General features: G+C 40.0%; 1 protein-coding gene across 2 annotated transcripts; it reads left to right on the top strand.

The window, feature by feature from the left end:
• Positions 1-25: 25 nt before the first annotated feature.
• On the top strand, positions 26-21,216 carry BAG4 (BAG cochaperone 4). Of its 2 annotated transcripts, XM_036458483.2 has the most exons (5): positions 26-439; positions 4,374-4,481; positions 17,814-18,068; positions 19,162-19,416; positions 20,212-21,216. In XM_036458483.2, exons 1-5 carry the CDS (start codon positions 170-172, stop codon positions 20,695-20,697), a joined length of 1,374 nt encoding a protein of 457 aa, XP_036314376.1. In that variant the 5' UTR covers positions 26-169; the 3' UTR covers positions 20,698-21,216. The 2 variants fall into 2 exon arrangements, with proteins under 2 accessions (XP_036314376.1, XP_045444834.1); XM_045588878.1 differs by lacking the exon at positions 4,374-4,481 and having other exon boundaries at positions 46-439.
• The last annotated feature ends 24 nt before the right edge of the window (positions 21,217-21,240 follow it).

Below are 21,240 nucleotides of genomic sequence, written 5' to 3'. Positions count from 1 at the left end.
AGACCCATCCCTCAACCCTCCGGACTCCGGAGCCGAGGGGGCGGGACTTGGCCTGCGATTGGCTAGCGTTGGCCGACCCCCTCCCCCGCTGTCCATTCCCGCTCGCCGGCTGGCGCCTACGCAGTGGGCGGCTGTGGGGGGCGGGAAGCTCCTAGGGGCAGTAGAGCCCATGTCGGCCCTCAGGCGTTCGGGTTATGGCCCCAGTGATGGTTCGTCTTACGGCCGCTACTACGGGCCTGGGGGTGGAGACGTGCCCGTGCACCCACCTCCGCCCTTATATCCTCCTCGTCCCGAACCTCCCCAGCCTCCCATTTCCTGGCGGGTGCGCGGGGGCGGCCCGGCGGAGACCACCTGGCCGGGAGAAGGCGGAGGAGGCGATGGCTACTATCCCTCCGGAGGCACCTGGACGGAGCCAGGTCGAGCTGGGGGAAGCCACCAGGTAAGCTTTGCGCCATTTGCCCTAGGTGTTTCTGTGGGGGCCATGGAGAGAGATGTACCTGCGGAGTTCGTAAAGGATCGGGTGTCATATTTGTTTACCTTTTGGGGAAGTACGCAGTGATGAGAGACTGGGATCGCGGGTCGGGGGCGGGGGGATATGCTCGTGTTTTCGTTGCCCCTCTTCCACGTCGACCCAAATAAATGTGTATTAATTAGCATTAAAAAAGGAAGAAAGATCGTGCGCTGACTCGATAAGCTAAATAGAGGGTTCGATTCCGGTCAGGGGCGTATATACCTTGGTTGCGGGCACATCCCCAGTAGGGAATGTGCAAGAGGCAGCTGACCGATGTTTCTAACTCTCTATCCCTCTCTCTTCCTCTCTGTAAAAAATCAATAAAATATATTTTAAAAAAATAAATAGAGGATGCGGAATCTCTCGCCTGGGAACGGTGACGGGCTGAAGGGACCCAGCTCTGCTTGTCGAGCTCTCGCAATGGATCCTGCGCAGCCCGTCAGGCCGGCCCTCCCTGCGCGGGGAGGCGGCCGCAGCCCCGCCGCCACCCCGCCGCCCCTCCCGCGCGGGGCCGGAACGCGAAGGATCCGGGCGGGGAGGGATGGGGCAGTTAACCTTTGCCCTGAATGCTTTGCCCAGGGCTGAGCCACGAACAATCAAATGTTGGGAAGCACTTTCACCTGTGTGAGGGAGTTTATTTAATCTTCACACGGCGGCTGCAAACATACATGTTATTACATACAGCATCTCTTACTTTACGATCAAAGAACCGTTGTCTCTCAGAGGTCAACTTGTTTGCTCATCAGTATAATTGGACCTGTGCCATATTATTTCTTGTATTTCTGCCAGAAAAGCTACAGTACTAATAATGCTTTGTTAACGCAGTGTTCGTCCTAGAGAATGTGGCATGGGACTCACCGCTCCTTTCGTTCAGGAATTATAGCATTCTCATGGCTGGGATGATGTAACGGTGAAATTCCCATACATTGCTGATGGGGATGTAAAATGGTTCAGTGCTTCGGAAAATGGTTCGGCAGTTGCTGAAAATGTTAGGCGTAGGGAGAGCTAGCATATTAGTCTGCTCTTAGAGATACATCCAAGAAAACTGAAAACATATGTCCACATAAAAACTTGTACACGTATATTCAAATTCAGGTAGCCAAAAAGTGGAAATAATTGAAATGCCTAAAAACTGAAAAATGGTATATTCATGGAATTATTTAGCCATAGAGAGGAAAGAAGTACTGATATATAACATTCTGCAACCTGAATGAACCTGGAAAACATTCTGCTTCATGAACAACGCCAGTTGGAAAGACCACATGTTTTATGATTTCATTTATATGAAATGTCCAGATAGGCAAATCTATAAAGATAGAAAGCTTACTGGTTGCCAGAGTCTGGGGGACTGAGGACATTGAGGGTGGTAGATAAAGGGTATGGTTTTTTTGTGGGGGATAATGAAAATGTTCTGGAATTAGATTGTGATGATGATTGCACAACTTTGACTATACTAAAAACCATTGAGCCCAGGCCGGTGCTGCTCAATGGTTACAGCGCTAGTGGGCTCCCAAAGTGTGGAGGGTTTGATTTCCCCTCAGGGACACATACCTGGGTTGTCGATTCAATCCTTGGCCTGGTCCAGGTGCATACGGGAGACTACCAGTCGATGTATCTCTCACATCTATGTTTTTTCTCTCTCTCTCTCTCTCCCTCTTTCCCCCTCCTTCCCTTCTATTCTCTAAAAATCAATGGGAAAAAATCCTCAGGTGAACATTAACTATCTAAATAAAGAAAGAAAGAAATACAGCCGAAACTGGTTTGGCTCAGTGGATAGAGCATCGACCTGCAGACCAAAAGGTCCCAGGTTCGATTCTGGTCAAGGGCATGTACATTGGCTGTGGACACCCGGTAGGGGGTGTGCAGGAGGCAGCTGGTCGATGTTTCTCTCTCATCGATGTTTCTGGCTCTCTGTCCCTCTTCCTTCCTCTCTGTAAAAAAATCAATAAAATATATTAAGAAAAAGAAAGAAATACAAAAACTGTTAAGTATTGTAATTAAGCTAAGATGGTAAAAATTAAACTCTCAGTGATCACACTGCCTGTAAATTTCTTTGTGAAACTCTATTCACAGTTTTTTGGGAAATCTTAAAGATCTGTTTAAGCTTAAAACTATAAACTACAAAGTTCAAAGCACAATAACAGCTTATAGGGTAACAAATGTATATATTAAACCAGACTGAAAAATTTTGAATTGATCTTGTCTCATCAGAGTTTATTGGCTTATTGCAAATAATTAACTTTTTGAGTTGGACTTAAATGCTGTAGAGTTTAATGTCATAGCTAGATTTTCTCCTTGGAGAAAATTACCAAATTGTTTTTTATCAATTTCTGATATGAAGTTAGTTGTAGGTTGCCAGCACAAAGCTGAGCCATAACAGAGTGTAGAGGAATGTGAAAAAACAAGAGTAGCCGGGCAAAGAAGTTGAGTATTGAAGTTTTATGTATTTGAAGTACTAAAAGTTCAATAAAGTAAATTTGAAGTAAAGTTTAGTAATATTACTTTCAAGATCCAAAGTTATTGAAATAAGTAAATACTACCATTCTTAACAATGGCAAAGATCTATAATTTTGATGCATTAATTACATTTTCTTATTGATGGAGTTAGTGATTGGAGAGGGATAAAGGAATCTAATGTTTCTGGTTTTGCTAATCATCTTGACATAGTAAAATTCCTTTATATATCACTAGAGACCCGGTTCATGAAATTCATGCATGGGGAGGGGTTGTCCCTCAGCCTAGCCTGCAACCTTTCTAATCTGGGACCCCTCGAGGGATGTCTGACTGCCCATTTAGGCCCGACGTCCCTCTCAGAATCCAGGACTGCTGGCTCCCAACCGCTCACCTGATGCCTGCCTGATTGCCCCTAACCACTTCTTCCTGCCAGCCTGATTGTTCCCTAACTGCTCCCCTGCCTGCCCAATTGCTCCTAACTGCCCTCCCCTGCAGGTCTGGTTATCCCCAACTGCCATCCCCTGCTGGCCCAGTTATCCCTAACTTTCCTCCCCTGCAGACCTGGTCGCTCCTAACTGCTCTCCCCTGCTGGCCTGATTGCCTACAACTAACCTCCCCTGCTAGCCATCTTGTGGTGGCCATCTTGTGTCCACATGGGGGCAGCCATCTTATATGTTGGAGTGATGATCAATTTATATATTATCACTTATTATATAGGATTTGGTCTGGAAGTATTATTTTTTATGGATTTTATTTATTTATTTTTAAATATATTTTATTGATTTTTTACAGAGAGGAAGAGAGAGGAATAGAGAGCTAGAAACATTGACAAGGCATCAACTAGCTGCCTCCTGCACACCCCCTACTGGGGATGTGCCTGCAACCAATGTACATGCCCTTGACCGGAATCGAACCTGGGACCTTTCAGTTCGCAGACCGATGCTCTATCCATTGAGCCAAACCAGTTTCAGCTTGGTCTGGTAGTATTGACATAGTGCATAAGAACAAGTTTTTACTTCACAGTCAATATTGTTTTGTTCTAGGACAGGGGTGGAAACATGCAGCCCATGGGCCATGTTGTTTGGTCGGGCACTGCCAAGGCATTAAGGGGTGAGTTAATTAAATGTTTTACCTAATATAGCAGGCTAATATTTAAGTTGATAATGTTGTGTGGCCCATGAATGATGTTATAAATATCCCAATGGGTCTTGGCAGAAAAAAGGTTCCCCACCCCTGTTCAAGGTCATGTGATATTTATCATATACCTGATAATTGATTTTATAGAGGGGTTTAGTGCTTTTTCTTCTTTTTTGAAACTTATATCTGTCTCAATCAACTTTCAGAATAATGTAACAATGTTAGTAAAAGTGCATTTATTTTCCTCTTTCTTTTGTTTTTTTTGTTTTAGGAGCAGCCACCATATTCTAGCTACAATTCCAACTACTGGAACTCTGCCCGACCTAGGGCACCTTACCCAACAAATACATATCCTGTAAGACCGGAAATGCAAGGCCAGGTATGGTCTAAAATTGACAGAGTTTCTGAGTATTTTCTTAATGAACTTTTATTTTCAGGAACTATGGACATTTCATAGTAATGATGTGTGGGGTTTTGTTATTGAATATATTCTATCTTAATCATCTTAATATTTTTAACTCAAAGATAAATATCTAGGCAAATATTACCTATAACAAAGATAGCTTAAGGCATAATAGTTTATTTCTCAGGCTCTGGAAACAAAAATAAAATTTTTAAAAATTTGATCTTTTTTAGAAATATACTTGGAATATATAACATTAGTTTGAGGTATATAACATAATGATTCAATATTTGTATATATTGCAAAATGATAAGTCTACTTTACATTCATTACCATACCTAATTACAAATTTTATTTTTTTGTGATGAAACATTTTAAGACTTATTCTTTCAGCAACTTTGAAATATATAGTACAGTATTAACTATGGTCACCATGCTGTACATTACATCTTCATAATTTATATATATATATATATATATATATATATATTTTAAAAACATATTTTATTGATTTTTCATAAAGAGGGATAGAGAGTTAGAAACATCGATGAGAAAGAATCATCGATCAGCTGTCTCTTGCACACCCCCTACTGGGGATGGGCCCGCAACCAAGGTACATGCCCTTGCCCGGAATCAAACCCGGGACCTTTCTGTCCGCAGGCCGATGCTCTATCCACTGAGCCAAACTGGTCCCGGCCATAATTTATATTTTTCTTCATGCACGGGGTGGGGGGTAGGTCCTTCATCCTGACCTGCACCCTCTCCAATCTGGGAGCCCTCAGGGGAGCCCTCTCCCATCTGGGAGTTTCTGTCTGTCTTTATAATCATATGAGCCAATTGTCTGAGACTCCAACCCAGTTTGGTTTGTTGCTCACAGAATAATAGAGGCATTTTTTTTTTTTTTCCTTTGCTTCATTGGTAGAGATTTCCTGGAAGTTTTAGGATACCTTCCTTTTAATTTTTCCTAGACACTGATTTTATTTATGTCTCTCATATTTGCTTTCTCTCCATCCCCTATCACAACAGTAACTTGCTTCAGGCTTACTTTGCTCTAGTGTCGAGGAGACCCATCTGCCACCAGAACTACAATTCCCAGCATTTCTGGTGCTCCCCGTGCTTGGGGTTTCCACTTCTGGTCCTGGGGCTGCCACCAGAACTACTACTCCCAGAATTCCTGGTGCTCCCTGCGCTCTTGGTTTCCCTTCCTGCTCTGTCTCTGTCCCACAGCCTCACACTCTGCCAAGTCCTCCAAGCTGCCAGCTCTCCCTCTTTGCTCTCCATCTGGTGGCTTGGGGAGCCAAGTTCCCCAAGCTGCTCCACTTTCCACTGGCTCTCTTGCTCTGCTCTCTGCCCAGTATGCAAATTAACCCAGCAAAGCTGGTGGGTTAATTTGCATACTCACTACTGATTGGCTGGTGAGCGTTGCAGAGGTGCAGTCAATTTAAATGTTTTTCTTTTATTATATAGGATAGCTGGAATTTTGTACCTTTTGACTGCCTTAATTTATTCCTGCTGCCCCTCCCTCTCATTCTCGAAACCGCCAGTCTGTTCTCAGTAGCTTTGAATTGGCCTGTTTGTGTTTTGTTTAGATTCCACATATAAAAGAGATAATACAATATTTGTCTTTCTCTGTTTGGCTTATTTCACTTAGCATAATGCCCTCAGGGTCCATCCATATAGTTTCAAATGGCAACATTTTCTTCTATTTTTATGGATGAATAATAATTCCATTGTATACATATACCACATTTTCTTTATCTGTTGATCCATTTATGGACATTTTGGTTGTTCCATGTCTTGGCTATTATAAATAACTAGAGACCTGATACACGGGATTCATGCACTGGTGGGGGGCATGGCCTGCTGTGGGAGTAGCCACTCATCCTCATCTACCAAGTGGCACTCCCACTGTAGGAGCTCACTGACCACCAGGGGGCAGCTCCTGCATTGAACACCTGCCCCCTGGTGGTCAGTGAGTGTCATAGTAACTGGTTGAGTGGTCGTACTGTTTGTTCCATGGTTTGTTTGATGGGCTTTTATTATATAGAATACTTCATTGAACATGGGAGTATAAATACCTTTTTGAATTAATGTTTTGTATCCTTTGGATATATTCCCAGATATGTCATTGCTGGGTCATGTGGTAGTTCTGTTTTTAATTTTTGGAGGATTTTCATAGTGACTGCACCAATTTATAATCCCACCAGCAGTGCAAAAAGTTTCCCTTTTCTCTACATCCATGCCAACACTTATTCTTGCCTTTTTTTTTTTTTTTAATAATATATTTTATTGGGATAGAGAGTTAGAAACATTGATGAGAGGGAAACATTGATCAGCTGCCTGCTGCACACCCCCTACTGGGGATGTGCCCACAACCAAGGTACATGCCCTTGACCAGAATCGTACCTGGGAACTTTCAGTACGCAGGCCAATGCTCTATCCACTGAGCCAAACCGGTATCGGCATTTCTTGCCTTTTTTTGATCATAAGCATTCTAACGCGTATGGGGTGCTATTCTCATTGTGGTTTGATTTACATTTCCCCGGTGATTAGTGATATTAAGACCCTTTCATGTACCTGCTGGCCATCTATACGTCTTCCTTGCAAAGATATCTGTTCAGATCATATGCCATTTTTAATCTGATTATTTTTGCTATTGAGTTGTATGAGGTCTTTATATATTTTGGATATTAACTCCTTATCAAAAATAGAATTTGCAAACATTTTCTCCCATTCAGTAGGAGAAATGTGTTTTTATTTTGTCATGTTTTTTTTCTTTGCTGTGCAGATACTTGTCCCACTTATTTTTTTTTTTTGCTTTTGTTGTTTTGGCTTTGGAGTAAGAATATTTGACTTCTGCCTGGCCATAGCTTAGTGGTTGAGCGTCGACCTATGCACCAGGAGGTCATGATTTAATAGTCAGGGCACATGCCTGGGTTGCAGGCTCAATCGTGCAGGAGGAAGCCAATCAATGAGTCTCTCTCATCACTGATGTTTCTATCTCTCTCTCTCTCTTCCTTTCTGAAATCAATAAAAAAAATTTATATATATATATATATACATATATATATATATATTTTTTTTTTTAATTGACTTCTCAAACATATGGAAAGTGTATAAAAAATATGTACATTTTTAAATCCAGCTCCTTTGTTAGTTTTTAAGTTTGCCACATTTGTTTCAGATTTTTAAAAAGAAGTAAAACAAATACAATTGGAGCCTCATATAACGTTTCTTTTCATTTTCTGAAGTTATATTTATTATGCATATGTTCTTATGCTTTTACTGCTTATGTATATATTTATATAGTATTATTTAATGTTTTAAACCTTGACCTGAATGGTTTTATTTTTTATTTATTTTTTTATTTTTTTTATTTTTAATATATTTTATTGATTTTGTACAGAGAGGAAGGGAGAGAGATAGAGAACCAGAAACATCGATGAGAGAGAGTCATCGATCAGTTGCCTCTTGCACACCCCCTACTGGGGATATGCCCGCAACCAAGGTACATGCCCTTGACCGGAATCGAACCCGGGACCCTTCAGTCCCCAAGCCGATGCTCTATCCACATGTGTCAAACACAAGGCCCGAGGGCCAAATCCGTCCCGCCAGGCCTTCCAATGTGGCCCGCACTACGCTGTCATCACTGCACTCCGCTGCGTTTCCATCACAATGACAGTTTATGACTGTTCAGTAAACCATTCAGCCTGCGATTTAGGCTGGATTTTAGATTTTGGCCCCTTCTCTGATTGAGTTCGACACCCCTACGTCTATCCATTGAGCCAAACCGGTCCCGGCTGATCTGAGTGGTTTTACACTAGCATTCTCTCCTTGCTCTTTTTAATCAACATTGTTTCTTACTTTTCTGTATGAGATAAGAATTTCTCTGGGGCAATGGTCGGCAAATTGATTAGTCAGCAGCCAAATATCAACAGTACAACGATTGAAATTTCTTTTGAGAGCCAAACTTTTTAAACTTAAACTTCTTTTAACGCCACTTCTTCAAAATAGACTTGCCCAAGCCGTGGTATTTTGTGGAAGAGCCACACTCAAGAAGCCGAAGAGCCTCATGTGGTTCACGAGCCGCAGTTTGCCAACACGGTTCTGGGGTAATCTGAAAATTTAATTCTGCAGAGAATCTTAGTTTACATGAACTCTGATCTGGATCTAACATTCAAATTATTTGAAAACTGCTTATATGCAGTCACTTTGATGCAAATACTAGGGTGTGGAATACATCGTTATTAAATATAGCCAAGTTACTTTTTTCAGAGATGATTCTACCAATGAGGAAATGTTTAAAAAGTAGGTCACCCATAATCTGGCCACCCTAATATTGCCACCTAATAGGCAATAATTGTCACATTTCTGTATTTCCTTCTATTTTTTTCTATCTAGATACCATATTTTATATGCAAATAATATTTTAAAAATATGATTGTAGTATATTTAGTTTTTCAGTGGCTGCACTTAAGTAGCTTTCAAAGAATTCGAATTTTAGATCCAGATCAGAATTCATGTAAACTATTGTTCTCTGCAGAATTAAAATTTAAATCACTATAAACTATATTAATACAATTATGATAGATTTCAAATAGTTGGATACTATATTTTATTCTGTTCTAATTTATTAGTGATATGCAGGCTGAAATAATAGCAATAAGTTTTTTTATGGGGCTGAATAATTAACTTAAAAAAAACACATTATGTTCCTTTTTTTCATCAATTTGTTAATATAATCAATTCTTTTTAAAATATATATATTTTTATTGATTTTTTTACAGAGAGAAAGAGAGACAGAGAGTTAGAAACATCGATGAGAGAGGCACACCCCCTACTGGGAATGTGCCTGCAACCAAGGTACACGCCTTTGACTGGAATCGAACCCGGGACCTTTCAGTCCACAGGCCGATGCTCTATCCACTGAGCCAAACTGGTTTCGGCTAATATAATCAATTCTTTAAGATTGATTTTGAGCCAGAATAATTTATTAAAGTCAGAGCAAGGTTTGCATATTTATTTAGGGAAAATATAAAAGCAATCGATTTTTAAAAATAATAATCAAGTATATATGAACTTTAGAATAAGGTTGAGCCGAGATAGTGGAATGCAAAGTAAAGAAAACAATCATGTTACTAATCTATTACAAACTTCCATTTTTCTAATGTGTCATCATTCCTGTGACTGAAATTGAGAAGCAGGCATTGCTATTGCTTAGTGCTACATGCTTGTGGTTTGGCTACCTATCCTTTCAGGTGAACAGTTGTTTTTAGTACATTCACAGGTTGTGCAACTATAATCACTGTCAAATTCCAGAACATTTTCATCACCCCAAATAGAAACTATATCCCTGTCACCCCATTTCTCCCACTTCTTAGCTCCTGGCAACCTCAAATCTACTTTTTTTTAATCTCTTGGAGTTTGTCTATTCTGGACATCTATACTAATAAAAGAAAAAGATGCAAATTGACCATACATTCACAGCGCCCACCAGCCAAATCAGAAGTGAGCATGCAAATTAACCCAACAAAGATGGCGGGTTAATTTGTATACATAGGCTGGGAGTGGCCGTAGGCAGGACGCAGGTGTTCTGCACCGCACCAGATGCTCCGGGCCTCTGGGCAGCATGGAAAGGCGGAAAGGTGGCTGCAGGCCAGTGCTGGCAGCCAGGGGAGGGAAGGCTCATTCTTGCATGAATCTTCATGCATCAGGCCTCTAGCTTCATATAAACAGAATCATGTGACTGGTATTTTGTGACTAGCTTCTTTCACTTAATATAATGGTCTTTCATGTTGTGGCATGTCATTTCTTTTCTATGGCCAAGCCACATTCCATAAATACCATATTTATTTTACCTATTTAATGGTTAATAGAAATTTGAGTTTTCTACTTTTTTGTCTGTTTTGAATCATGCTGCTATAAACATTTGTGTACCAGTTTTTATATGGACATATGTTTTCTGTTTTCTTGCTTGGATATATATACCTATGAGTGGAAATGCCGGATCATAAGTTAACTCTGTATAACAATTTGAGGAACTGACAAACTGTTTTCCAAAGCAACTGCATCAATTCACATCCCTATCAGCAATGAATGAGGGTTTTAGTTTTTCCATATTCTTGCTATTTTCCTTTTTTTTTTTTTTAAACTAAGATATTTAGTAAGCATGAAGTGGTATCTCATTGTAGTTTTAATTTACAGATCATTGATGAATAATGATGTTGAAGGTATTTCATATGATTATTAGCCATTCATATATCTTATTTGGAGAACTATCTATTTAGATCCTTTGTCCATTTTTAAAAGGTTTTTTTTTTTTTTAATTGTTGAGTTCTAAGAGTTCTTTATGTATTCTAGATAAAAGTCTCATGAAATATATGACTTACAAATATTTTCTCCCATTTTGTGGATATCAATCACTTTCTTTGTTTCTTAAATAAATGTGTTTTTTAGTGATTTCAGTGAGAGAGGAGGGAAAGGGGGGTTGGAGAGAGAGGCGGGGGAAGAGAGAGAGAAAAAGAGAAATATAAATGAGAGAAACATAAATGGTTTCTTTTTTTTTTTTTAAATATATTTTATTGATTTTTTTACAGAGAGGAAGGGAGAGGGATAGAGAGTCAGAAACATTGATGAAAGAGAAATAGTGATCAGCTGCCTCCTGCACACCTTCTTCTGGGGTTGCCCGCAATCAATGTACTTGCCCTTGACTGGAATCGAACCTGGGACCCTTCAGTCCATAAGCCAACGTGCCATCCACTGAGCCAAACTGGTTAGGGCGGATGGCTTCCTCTTGTACACCCACTACTGGTGTTTGCAACACAGGCATGTGCTCTGACCAGGAATTGAACCGGTGACCTCTTGGTGCATGGGATGACGCTCAACCAATTGAGCTACATGGGTCAGGGCTTTTTACTCTCTTCATAGTGTCCTTTGGAACACAAATGTTTTTAATTTTAATATTTTTTATTTTAAAGTCTAATTTGTCTTTTATTTCTTTTGTTGCTTTTGCTTTTGGTGCTCTACCTAAGAAACCATCACTGAAGCCAACGTCACAGAGCTTTGCTCCTATGTTTTCTTCTAAGAACTTTTAAAAAAAATAGTTTTAGCTTTTATATTTAGGGGGCTGTGATCCACTTTTAGTTAATTTCTGTATGTGGTGTGAAGTAGGGTTCAACTTCATTCCTTTCCACATGCCTATCCAAATATTTAGTACCATCTGTTGAAAAGACTAGTCTTTCCTCATTGAATTATCTTGGTACCTTTGTTGAAAATCAGTTGACCATATATATGAGTTTATGGCAATATCAGGTTGTTCTGATTACTATAGTTCTGTAATAAAATTTGAAGTCAGTAAGGATGAATCCTCCAACTTTCTTTTTCAAGATTGTTTTGGCTGTCCTGGGTCCCTTGCAATTTCATACTAATTTTAGGATTACCTTTTAATTTCAGCACAAAAGGTACCTAGGATTTTCATTGGGATTGCATATAAATCAATTTGAGGTGTAGCATGCATTACTTTTACAGTTAATGTGAGAGAATGACCTAACTCTTTTAAGTCATGAATCACAATTTTCCTTAGTAGTGCTAATTTTCATGATTACATCAGTTGATCTTATTGGTAAAGATTGTTCTTAGGACATGGCATTTCCCCCTCTTATGTGAAGGAATTTATTACATGGATATATTACATATGTTTAAGAAAGAGTCACTTATTATTTGTAATGATTTTTTTGAAAGCAACAATAGTGACCCAAAGGTATGTAGACATTACCTGAATGGGATAGCACATGTATTTTCTGATGAAACATCATGGGGGAATTACAATTTATCTTCTGACCAAAACAGACTCTTGTAGTGATATGTAGATATGACTGGTTTATTAAAAAAAAAAAAAAAAAAAAATGCCAGGACTGGTTTGGCTCAGTGGATAGAGCGTTGGCCTGCGGACTGAAAGGTCCCGGGTTCGATTCCAGTCAAGGGCATGTACCTTGGTTGCGGGCACATCCCCAGTAGGGGGTGTGCAAGAGGCAGCTGATCGATGATTCTTTCTCATCTATGTTTCTAACTCTCTATCCCTCTCTCTTCCTCTCTGTTAAAAATCAATAAAATATATTTTAAAAAAAATTAAATGGTTACATTCATTTGCCTTCTCGCTGATACTTCATGTCTTGCCACATAGATTATTCTTCTATCTGATAGGGTTTATAAATCTTAAAAATTCTAATTCAGGAACAGTTTTAATAAGCCAAGAATGCATAATTACATGTATTTGTTTTCTGAGAGTGTGGAATTTATATCCATTTCTTTAAAAGCTGTTAATGTTGCGAAGGCTTCTGATCAATCTACCACATTGATTAGCCTGCTTCACTTTCAAGTGCAGTTTATGTACTGTGCAGCTGTTGGGGCAGTGTTTGATATATAGTTTTCCTCATTTTTCAGAGCTTCATTCTTCAGCTAATAGTAAGGATTGTTAAGAGGAGCATATAGGGTGATTTATGGAGCAGGGTGTGAGCAGCACTGAAGTACACCAACTCATACAGAGGCAGAAGATATTGTGTCACCAGACTGTTGATGAAGTTTGTGAGGTATTCCCTGAGTTCTTTAAACTAAGATTACTTCTTATTTTCTCTAATAACTCCTTTATTTCCATCAAAGACTTCTGGAAGTGAAAGAAGCCTTGTCTTGATTTTCTTCCTCTTTGGCTTCTGTTTCAGAGCTCTGAAACTGGGCTAGGAACTTATTTATGTTCTTTGCTGTGCCTGCCAGACTACTTTTCAGAAGACTTAAAAACTTGGAAACATTTCTGAAATATGATCATTATCTCATCTTTAACCAACATCTTTTTTTTTATTTTTATTTCATGATCATTTTAATGATTATCAGCCACAATGTCTATTATTGTGAGAATTATGAAACAAATTTTGGCATATCCAAATATAAAATGCCATGCAATCTATAAAAGGATGACGTACACGCACATGTAAGCACATTAAAAGATCTCAGAGTCATGTTTCTGAGAGAAAACCACAAGTTATATAAAATTAAATATTATACTCATAATATTAATCAACTTAAAGAAGTCCTTCTACATAAAACTCTGCTAAATATATATATATATATATATATATATATATATATATATATATATAATTTTTTTAAAGGCCTGATGCACGAAATTTGTGCAAAAAATAGGCCTTCCTTCTCCCAGCTGCTGGCATGAGCTTGCTTCCCTCTAGCATCTGGGATCTGGGCTTCCCTTGCAACCCCAGTTTCATCCAGAAGGTTGTCTAGAAGGACATCCGGTCTAATTAACATATTATGCTTTTATATATACATACATATGTGTGTGTGTGTATATGTATGTATGTATATGTATATATATGTATATATATCCACATATACATAAATATAAAGCAAGGACACATATTTCGATATATATTATACAAAGGTTTTAAGATAAATATGTACATATACATGTATACATATAAGGAAAATCTTTTTCGGAACACAGGGGTGGGCCGGGCCACTCGCAAGTGAAATACTTCTTCGGACTTTCTCTCTCCCTCCCTCCCCTTCCCTCCCTCACTCCAGGAAGGACATAACAAAAACATTTAAAAATATATATATATTTTATTGATTTTTTTTTTGCCCCCCTCCCTCCCTCACACACATCCCCTCCCTCTCCAGAGTTTTGTGTCCATTGGTTGTACTTATATGCATTTTAACCAACATCTTTAGCAACTGGTTGATACATATTCTACGGACTCCATGTTCTTTTGTGCACGTGCACATTTTAGGTCACTGATCTACCAACAAAGGGGGTATTTAGGAAAAGGTATGAACCCATGAAGATGTCTAAAAAACAGGAAGTAATTTGTATGACAAACATGCAGTTTTCTAGTAACGATGTGGATTGTTTAAAATCTGCTTATTGAGCCCTGACCAGTGTGACTCAGTTGGTTGGAGTGTTGTCCTGTGCACCAAAAGGCAGAAGGTTTAATTCTGATCAGGGCACATACCCAAGTTGCGGTTCCATCACCGTCAATATGAATGTGGGAGGCAACAATAGATGTCTCTCTCTCTCCCTCTTCTTCCCTTTCCTCTCTCTAAAAATCAGTTTTTTAGAAAAGTAAAATGTTCTCTTTGATTATTAATTCAACCTAGTTTTCTAAAGCTTCTTTTCTTTGTACCTTCTAAAGCAAGAGTGGGGAACCTTTTTTCTGCCAAGAGCCATTTGGATATTTGTACATCATTTGCAGGCCATACAAAATTATCAACTTAAAAATTAGCCTGCTATATGTGGTCAAACATTTAATTAACTCACCCCTAATGCCTTGGCCTGGCCAGATCAAATTATTTCTCTGGGGCCCTGCAGGAGAGGATGGAAGATGTTGGGTGTTTTCACATTGATTTTCTGATAAAGGAGATATTCTCTTGGCTTCTGACAGATTACACCACAGAACACAGAGTGCCTGGGGATAGAGATGATCTAACAAAGAACTGAGGTCCTTTTATAACATTCTGAGTTGAGAAATCATGATACAAAAAGGCATTGTATCACTTTTTTATTTAATTTAAAGTGGAGCTAGGTTGTAAAATACAGCTTCTTAAGTACTATGGTGAGGCACTCCTGTGAGACAAAAATTGTAGAGGTAATGCATGAGGAAGCAACTGGGAGGCGATAATTGAAATAACAATTCCAAAAATGAGTATTAGTAGAAATTCAAGTTGATGTTGACTGTTGATAATTGTGAAATCTTGGAATATTATGTGGTGAAGCCTTCCATGTTTTTCAATATAAACAAAACAGGAAGAGTTGTGGTGTTGCTAGAGGAATTTTTTATTATTATTTATGTTTGCTATTTGATATTCATTTATCAGATGAAAAGGGAATTCATTGAACACTGTATTGTTTTTTGAGTGAGAGATCTGACCACTTTTCTTGGGATTCTACATCCATACAAAAGTCCATTAACTGTGAAATCACCTTTTGGTATAAGTATATCATACTAGATAATCTTTAGCTTGCAATGTAATGCCATATTTTCACTTTTGAATGCTAAGTCATGCCTGGCTATATTTACATCTAGAACAAGAGCAGCAGTTGGAATTTCTCTGAATTTAAAAAGTTCCAGTCTCTTGACTTCCTATGGAATCCAGATTGAGTATCTATCTATCTATTATATATAAAAGCCTGAGTGACTGTACAGCCGAATGACCCTTTGACCAGTTACTGTAATGCACACTGACCACCACAGGGCAGACGCTCAACGCAGGAGCTGCCCCTTGTGGTCAGTGCATTTCCACAGCGGGAGTGCTGCTCAACTGACTGACGGATGCCAGATGCTGGCGAAAGCAGCTGGGTAGAGTAAACCTCTCTCACCTCCACGACGGCGCACTGCGTGGTGGTAGTGGTGGTGGTAGTGGTGGTGGTGGTGGTGGTGGTAGTGGTGGTGGTGGTGGTGGTGGTGGTAGTGGTAGTGGTGAGGGTGGCAGGCACAGCAGGCGTAGCAGGGCAAGGATGAGCAGGTGCGGTGCCCAACCTGGGCTCCTTCCCAGCTGCCTGCCGCTTCATGCACTACTACATTCCTCAGGGGATGTTGAACTGCTGGCTTTGGCCCGATCCCCGTAGGCCAGGCCGAGGGACCCCACCTGCTGGAGGGACCCCGCTCACTTCGCAGACACCCTTTGAGTCCCAGTGTTGCTCCAGATGTGACCAAGGGAGGTTGGCTCCAGGGCGGGTCTGGCCCATCTCTCCCAGTCCGCTGACCACCTTCTAATTAATTTCTTTTCAATGTGCACAAATCCGGGCACTGGGCCTCTAGGTTTACAGAAATTCACTGACTGTCAAATGTTTTATTTAATTCTTCAGTTTCAGATTTCATCTCTTGACATAACTGCTGACATGTTTCACATCACAGCTTGCTATCATCAGATACATGTTTCCTCTTCATTAAAATAGTGTACTTGGAAGAGTGTCATCTGTGGATGAAGGGTCCTGGGTTCGAATCTGTCAAGGGCACGTACCTTGGTTGCAGACATGATCCCAGGGTGGAGACAACCAATCCGTGTGTCTCTCTCAGATCGATGTTTCTCTCTCTCCCTTCCACTCTCTCTAAAAATCAATGGAAAAATATCCTTGGATAAGGATTACAAAACCCCCATAATACTCTGCTCAGATACCAATGAAGAAGCTGTGGTCCTAGCAGCCCTCTAGATTCTAGACACACTTGATTTAATGACATTCTTAATAGCATAAAAAATTTTTTTACTATAGAGTGCAACTTTATTAAGTAAAGGCCCGGTGCGTGAAATTCGTGCACGAGGTGGGGGAGGGTTTATCTCTCAGCCTAGCCTGCACCCTTTCCAATCTGGGACCCCTCGAGGGATGTTCGACTGCCCTTTTAGACCCGATCCCAGTGGATCGCACATCCTTCTCACAATCCAGAACTGCTGGCTCCCAACTGCTCACCTGCTTGCCACTAACCACTTCTGCCTGCCAGCCTGATCACTCCCTAACCACTCCTATGCTAGCCTGTTTGCCCCCAACTTCCCTCCTCTGCTAGCCTGGTTACTCCTAACTGCCCTCCTCTGCAGGGTTTTTCACCCCCTGGTTCCTCTCAACTGCCCTCCCTTGCAGGCTTGGTATCTCCTAATTGCCCTCCCCTCCTTGCCTGATCGCCCACAACTGCCCTCCCTTGCAGGCCTGGTCCCTCCCAACTACCCTCCCCTGCTGGCCATCTTGTGGTGGCCATCTTGTATCCACATTTCCCAGAACCCACTTCCCAGTTTGTGAGTATAAGTTCTCTGCTGTAAGATCTAATTATTATGTATACCTATGGAAATGTTTGGAATAGAAGCATTGCTCTAAGGCATATCATCACAATATATTCTCCCATTGTTATGACACAGATTCTACAAAGATAGTCTGAGTTTAATATATGATATGTGATTATAATATATGAAAGAATGCTTTAAAGGTTGCTTAGTAGTTTATATTTTCATTAACCACTGATCTCTTTCCAAAGTTTTCAAAGTTGGGCAATAAGTCAGGGCACTAGTTGGCAAACTGCGACTCGTGAACCACATGGGGCTCTTTGGCGCCTTGAGTGTGGCTCTTCCACAAAATACCACGGCCTGGGCCAGTCTATTTTGAAGTGGCGTTAGAAGTTTAAGTTTAAAAAATTTGGCTCTCAAAAGAAATTTCAATTATTGTACTGTTGATATTTGGCTCTGTTGACTAATGAGTTTGCCGACCACTGACTCAAATTTTTTTTTTCTCTCTCAACTTTGCTTTTTTTACAGAGTTTGAACTCTTATACAAATGGAGCATATGGCCCACCGTACCCCACTGGCCCTGGGGCAAATACTGCCTCATACTCTGGGGCTTATTACACACCTGGTTATTCTCAGAATAATTACTCCACAGAGGTTCCAAGCACTTACCGTTCACCTGGCAACAGCCCAACCCCAGTCTCTGGCTGGATGTATCCCCAGCAGGACTGCCAGGCTGAAGCTCCTCCTCTTAGGGCGCAGGTTCCAGGGTATCCTGCACCACAGGTGAGCATTGTTCTGTTGGGTTTGCATTTTTTAATATTCTGTGAGTGATGTCATGTTTATTTCTCTGTTCACTTTAAAAGGAATTATAATATGTTGATAAAAGAAATATCCAAACCTGTGAAGAATTTTTATGAGTTTGAGCCAGACTGACAATTGCCAGGAAGCAAAATCTTAGTGGATATAAAAAATGCTTCAGAGAATGGCAGTTTTGTACCTTATTACATTAGAATCAAAGGAGGAGAACCAAGGAGGGTTACATGAGTCTACTGGTGGAAAATTGAGGAGGTGGGAGAAAGCAGAGTAAGGAAATTTCTAGGGTTGGATAAAGAGTAAAATGGAGAGACATACACTTTTTTCACATTGGTGGGTACAGGATAGTAAACAGTTAACTCTTCCGGAATGGAGAGCCAGTAAGTGGGAGAACAAGACAACAACGAGGGGTTCTGTCCTCTAGTTTTCTGGTGGAAGATTGTGCCCTGAGGGGTCTGGAAAAAGGGGATTACTCTGACATTCCAAAGGTATGTTATCATAGATGCAAAAAGGTAATAGACAGGCTCAGTTAAGATAAAGATTGGTCCTTGTCAAGGAAGATACTGGCCTAGGACATGACTACCTGCCAAGACTCACTTTTAGTTAGGAAGTTTTAATTTCAAACCATTACAAGTGGTTGGTCTCTGAGTTTGTAAGTCCCCCCATGCAGGCCTCCCTGAGCTTGTCAGGTTTAGTATGTGGCCCCTTTTTCATCCACAATATGTCTTTGTTTCTGCTTCCTTATAGAATATGGGTCTACTTATGGTACGTAGGGGCAAATTTACATTGTGTTTCAGACATTTAATTTTAGACCCTATTCCTTCTGAATTTGATCATCAGCAAATCTGCCCCTGGTATCTTTGGAACCAAGCTTTTTTAGGCTTGGAAAAATTGCTATAACTGAACAGAGATGCTACAGTTTAGCTCAGTATAACTAAAATATACTCTGTTAAGGAAAGAGGTAGTATCTCAGAATCTGTTAAAACTAGGATATTTTCATTACTTTAAAATTATTATTATTTTTTTTAGCAATGACCAGCATATTTTCTTCTTTTCAATCTAGAACCCTGGAATGACCCTGCCCCATTATCCTTATGGGGATGATAATCGTAGTGTTCCACAGCCAGGACCATCTATACGACCACAAGAGGACTCGTGGGCTTCTCCTGATGCTTATGGAATGGGAACCCGTTACCCCTGGCCTGCAGCTGCGCCCTCAGCACCACCTGGGAATCTTTACATGAGTGAAAGTACTTCACCATGGCCTAGCAGTGGCTCTCCTCAGCCACCTCCATCATCACCCCCCCAGCAGCCGAAGGTAGGAGACCTAAAGGTTGTTCCTTTGATGTTTGGGTGGTTAAGAAAGCACAGCATGAAAATCTTCTATTATACATTGGTTTATGTTAAGCGGGGACTAATTACTTAACATTGATGACTACTACCCTGTTTCCCCGAAAATAACACAGTGTCTTATATTAATTTTTTCTCCCAAAGTTGTGCTAGGGGATGTCTTATCTTTCCATGCGCTAGGTCTTATTTTCAGAGGATGTCTTATTTTCGGGGAAACACGGTACCTAAAGCTTTATCTAGCCCCAGTTTCCTTTTTTAAAAAAAAAACACCTTTTTTAGAGCAGATTTCTAAAAGAAACATTTCTAAAAGACAGCTCATTTACTGTTTGTTGTAATACTATTTAAACATTAAATCAAATCTTTGTATTTTATTATTTCAATCTATAGATAGAAGACAAAACCAATATGATTGGTTTTTCAAGATGTGCATTAAGGTTTTAATTTTTTTATGGGCAAAACTATCTAGTTTATATTTATTAAGTCATTCAGTGAAGGGTAGATTATGAAGTGTTCATGATGAACTACCCAGGTAGATTCTATCCATTATACTCAGGAATTCTCTGCCTTTTACTTGAGAGAGCACTCACTTTAATATTTTTAGGGCGGTGTTTTTCTCAAATCATTAATGAGGGAGGTCCAGTATAATTGGTGAGGAATCTTTTCATGTACCTTCCTGATCAGGTAAAAGATGTGTTCTAACAAATTTGATGTTAATGGATTACCATTAAAACGGCTTTCTCCCCCTTTGCCCTCCCACCTCAAGGATTCCTCATACCCCTATAGCCAATCAGATCAAGGCATGAACCGGCACAACTTTCCTTGCAGTGTCCATCAGTATGAGTCCTCGGGAACAGTGAGCAGTGATAATTCAGATCATTTGGATTCCCAAGTCCAGTATAGTGCTGAGCCTCAGCTGTATGGTAACACCACCAGTGAACATCCCAGCAATCAAGAGCAAAGTAATAATCTTCCTGAAGAGTGTTTGCCTTCAGATGAAGGTACTCCCCCAAGTATTAAGAAAATCATACAAGTGATGGAGAAGGTCCAATATCTTGACCAAGAAGTAGAAGAGTTTATAGGAAAAAAGACAGACAAAGCATATTGGCTTCTGGAAGAGATGCTAACCAAGGAACTTTTGGAACTGGATTCAGTTGAAACTGGGGGCCAGGACTCTGTCCGACAGGCCAGGAAAGAGGCTGTTTGTAAAATCCAGGCCATACTGGAAAAATTGGAAAAAAAAGGATTATGAAAGGATTTAGAACAAAGGGGAAGCCTGTTACTAACTTGACCAATACTCCTGATTTGGGTTATTTACCCTCTTTTTGAAATGCCTGTTGATGACAAGAAGCAATACATTCCAATTTTCCTTTGATTTAAAACTTGAAAAACTGGTAAAGGACTTGGAAAAACATTTTCATTATGAATTGTTTTCAGTTTTCAGACGAATGAATGTAATAGGAAACTTTGGAGTTACCAATATTGCAAAGTAGGCTCACTTCCTAAGAGATTTATGGATATCTGCAAGCTGTTTCTTATCAGCAGGAGGGAAATACACTTTATGTAACAGGCTTATCAGAAACCTACCAGATGAGACTGGATAAAATCTGAGACAAACAGGTTTTTTAAAACATCTGGATTACTTGTCACATTTTTGTACATTGTGACTGCTTTCAGCATACACATCGTGTAATTACAGCTTGGACGTTAGCTTTGTGGGACCTCTGATTTGTTTTGTTATTGCAATTCACAAATACAGTATTCTTCTCTACTTCTTGGTACGTTTTGTAGTAAT

This window comes from Pipistrellus kuhlii, unplaced genomic scaffold (assembly GCF_014108245.1).
Source record: "Pipistrellus kuhlii isolate mPipKuh1 unplaced genomic scaffold, mPipKuh1.p scaffold_m20_p_3, whole genome shotgun sequence".
In the NCBI taxonomy this organism is placed as follows: Eukaryota; Metazoa; Chordata; class Mammalia; order Chiroptera; family Vespertilionidae; genus Pipistrellus; species Pipistrellus kuhlii.
This window is presented reverse-complemented; position numbering and strand designations above follow the sequence as displayed.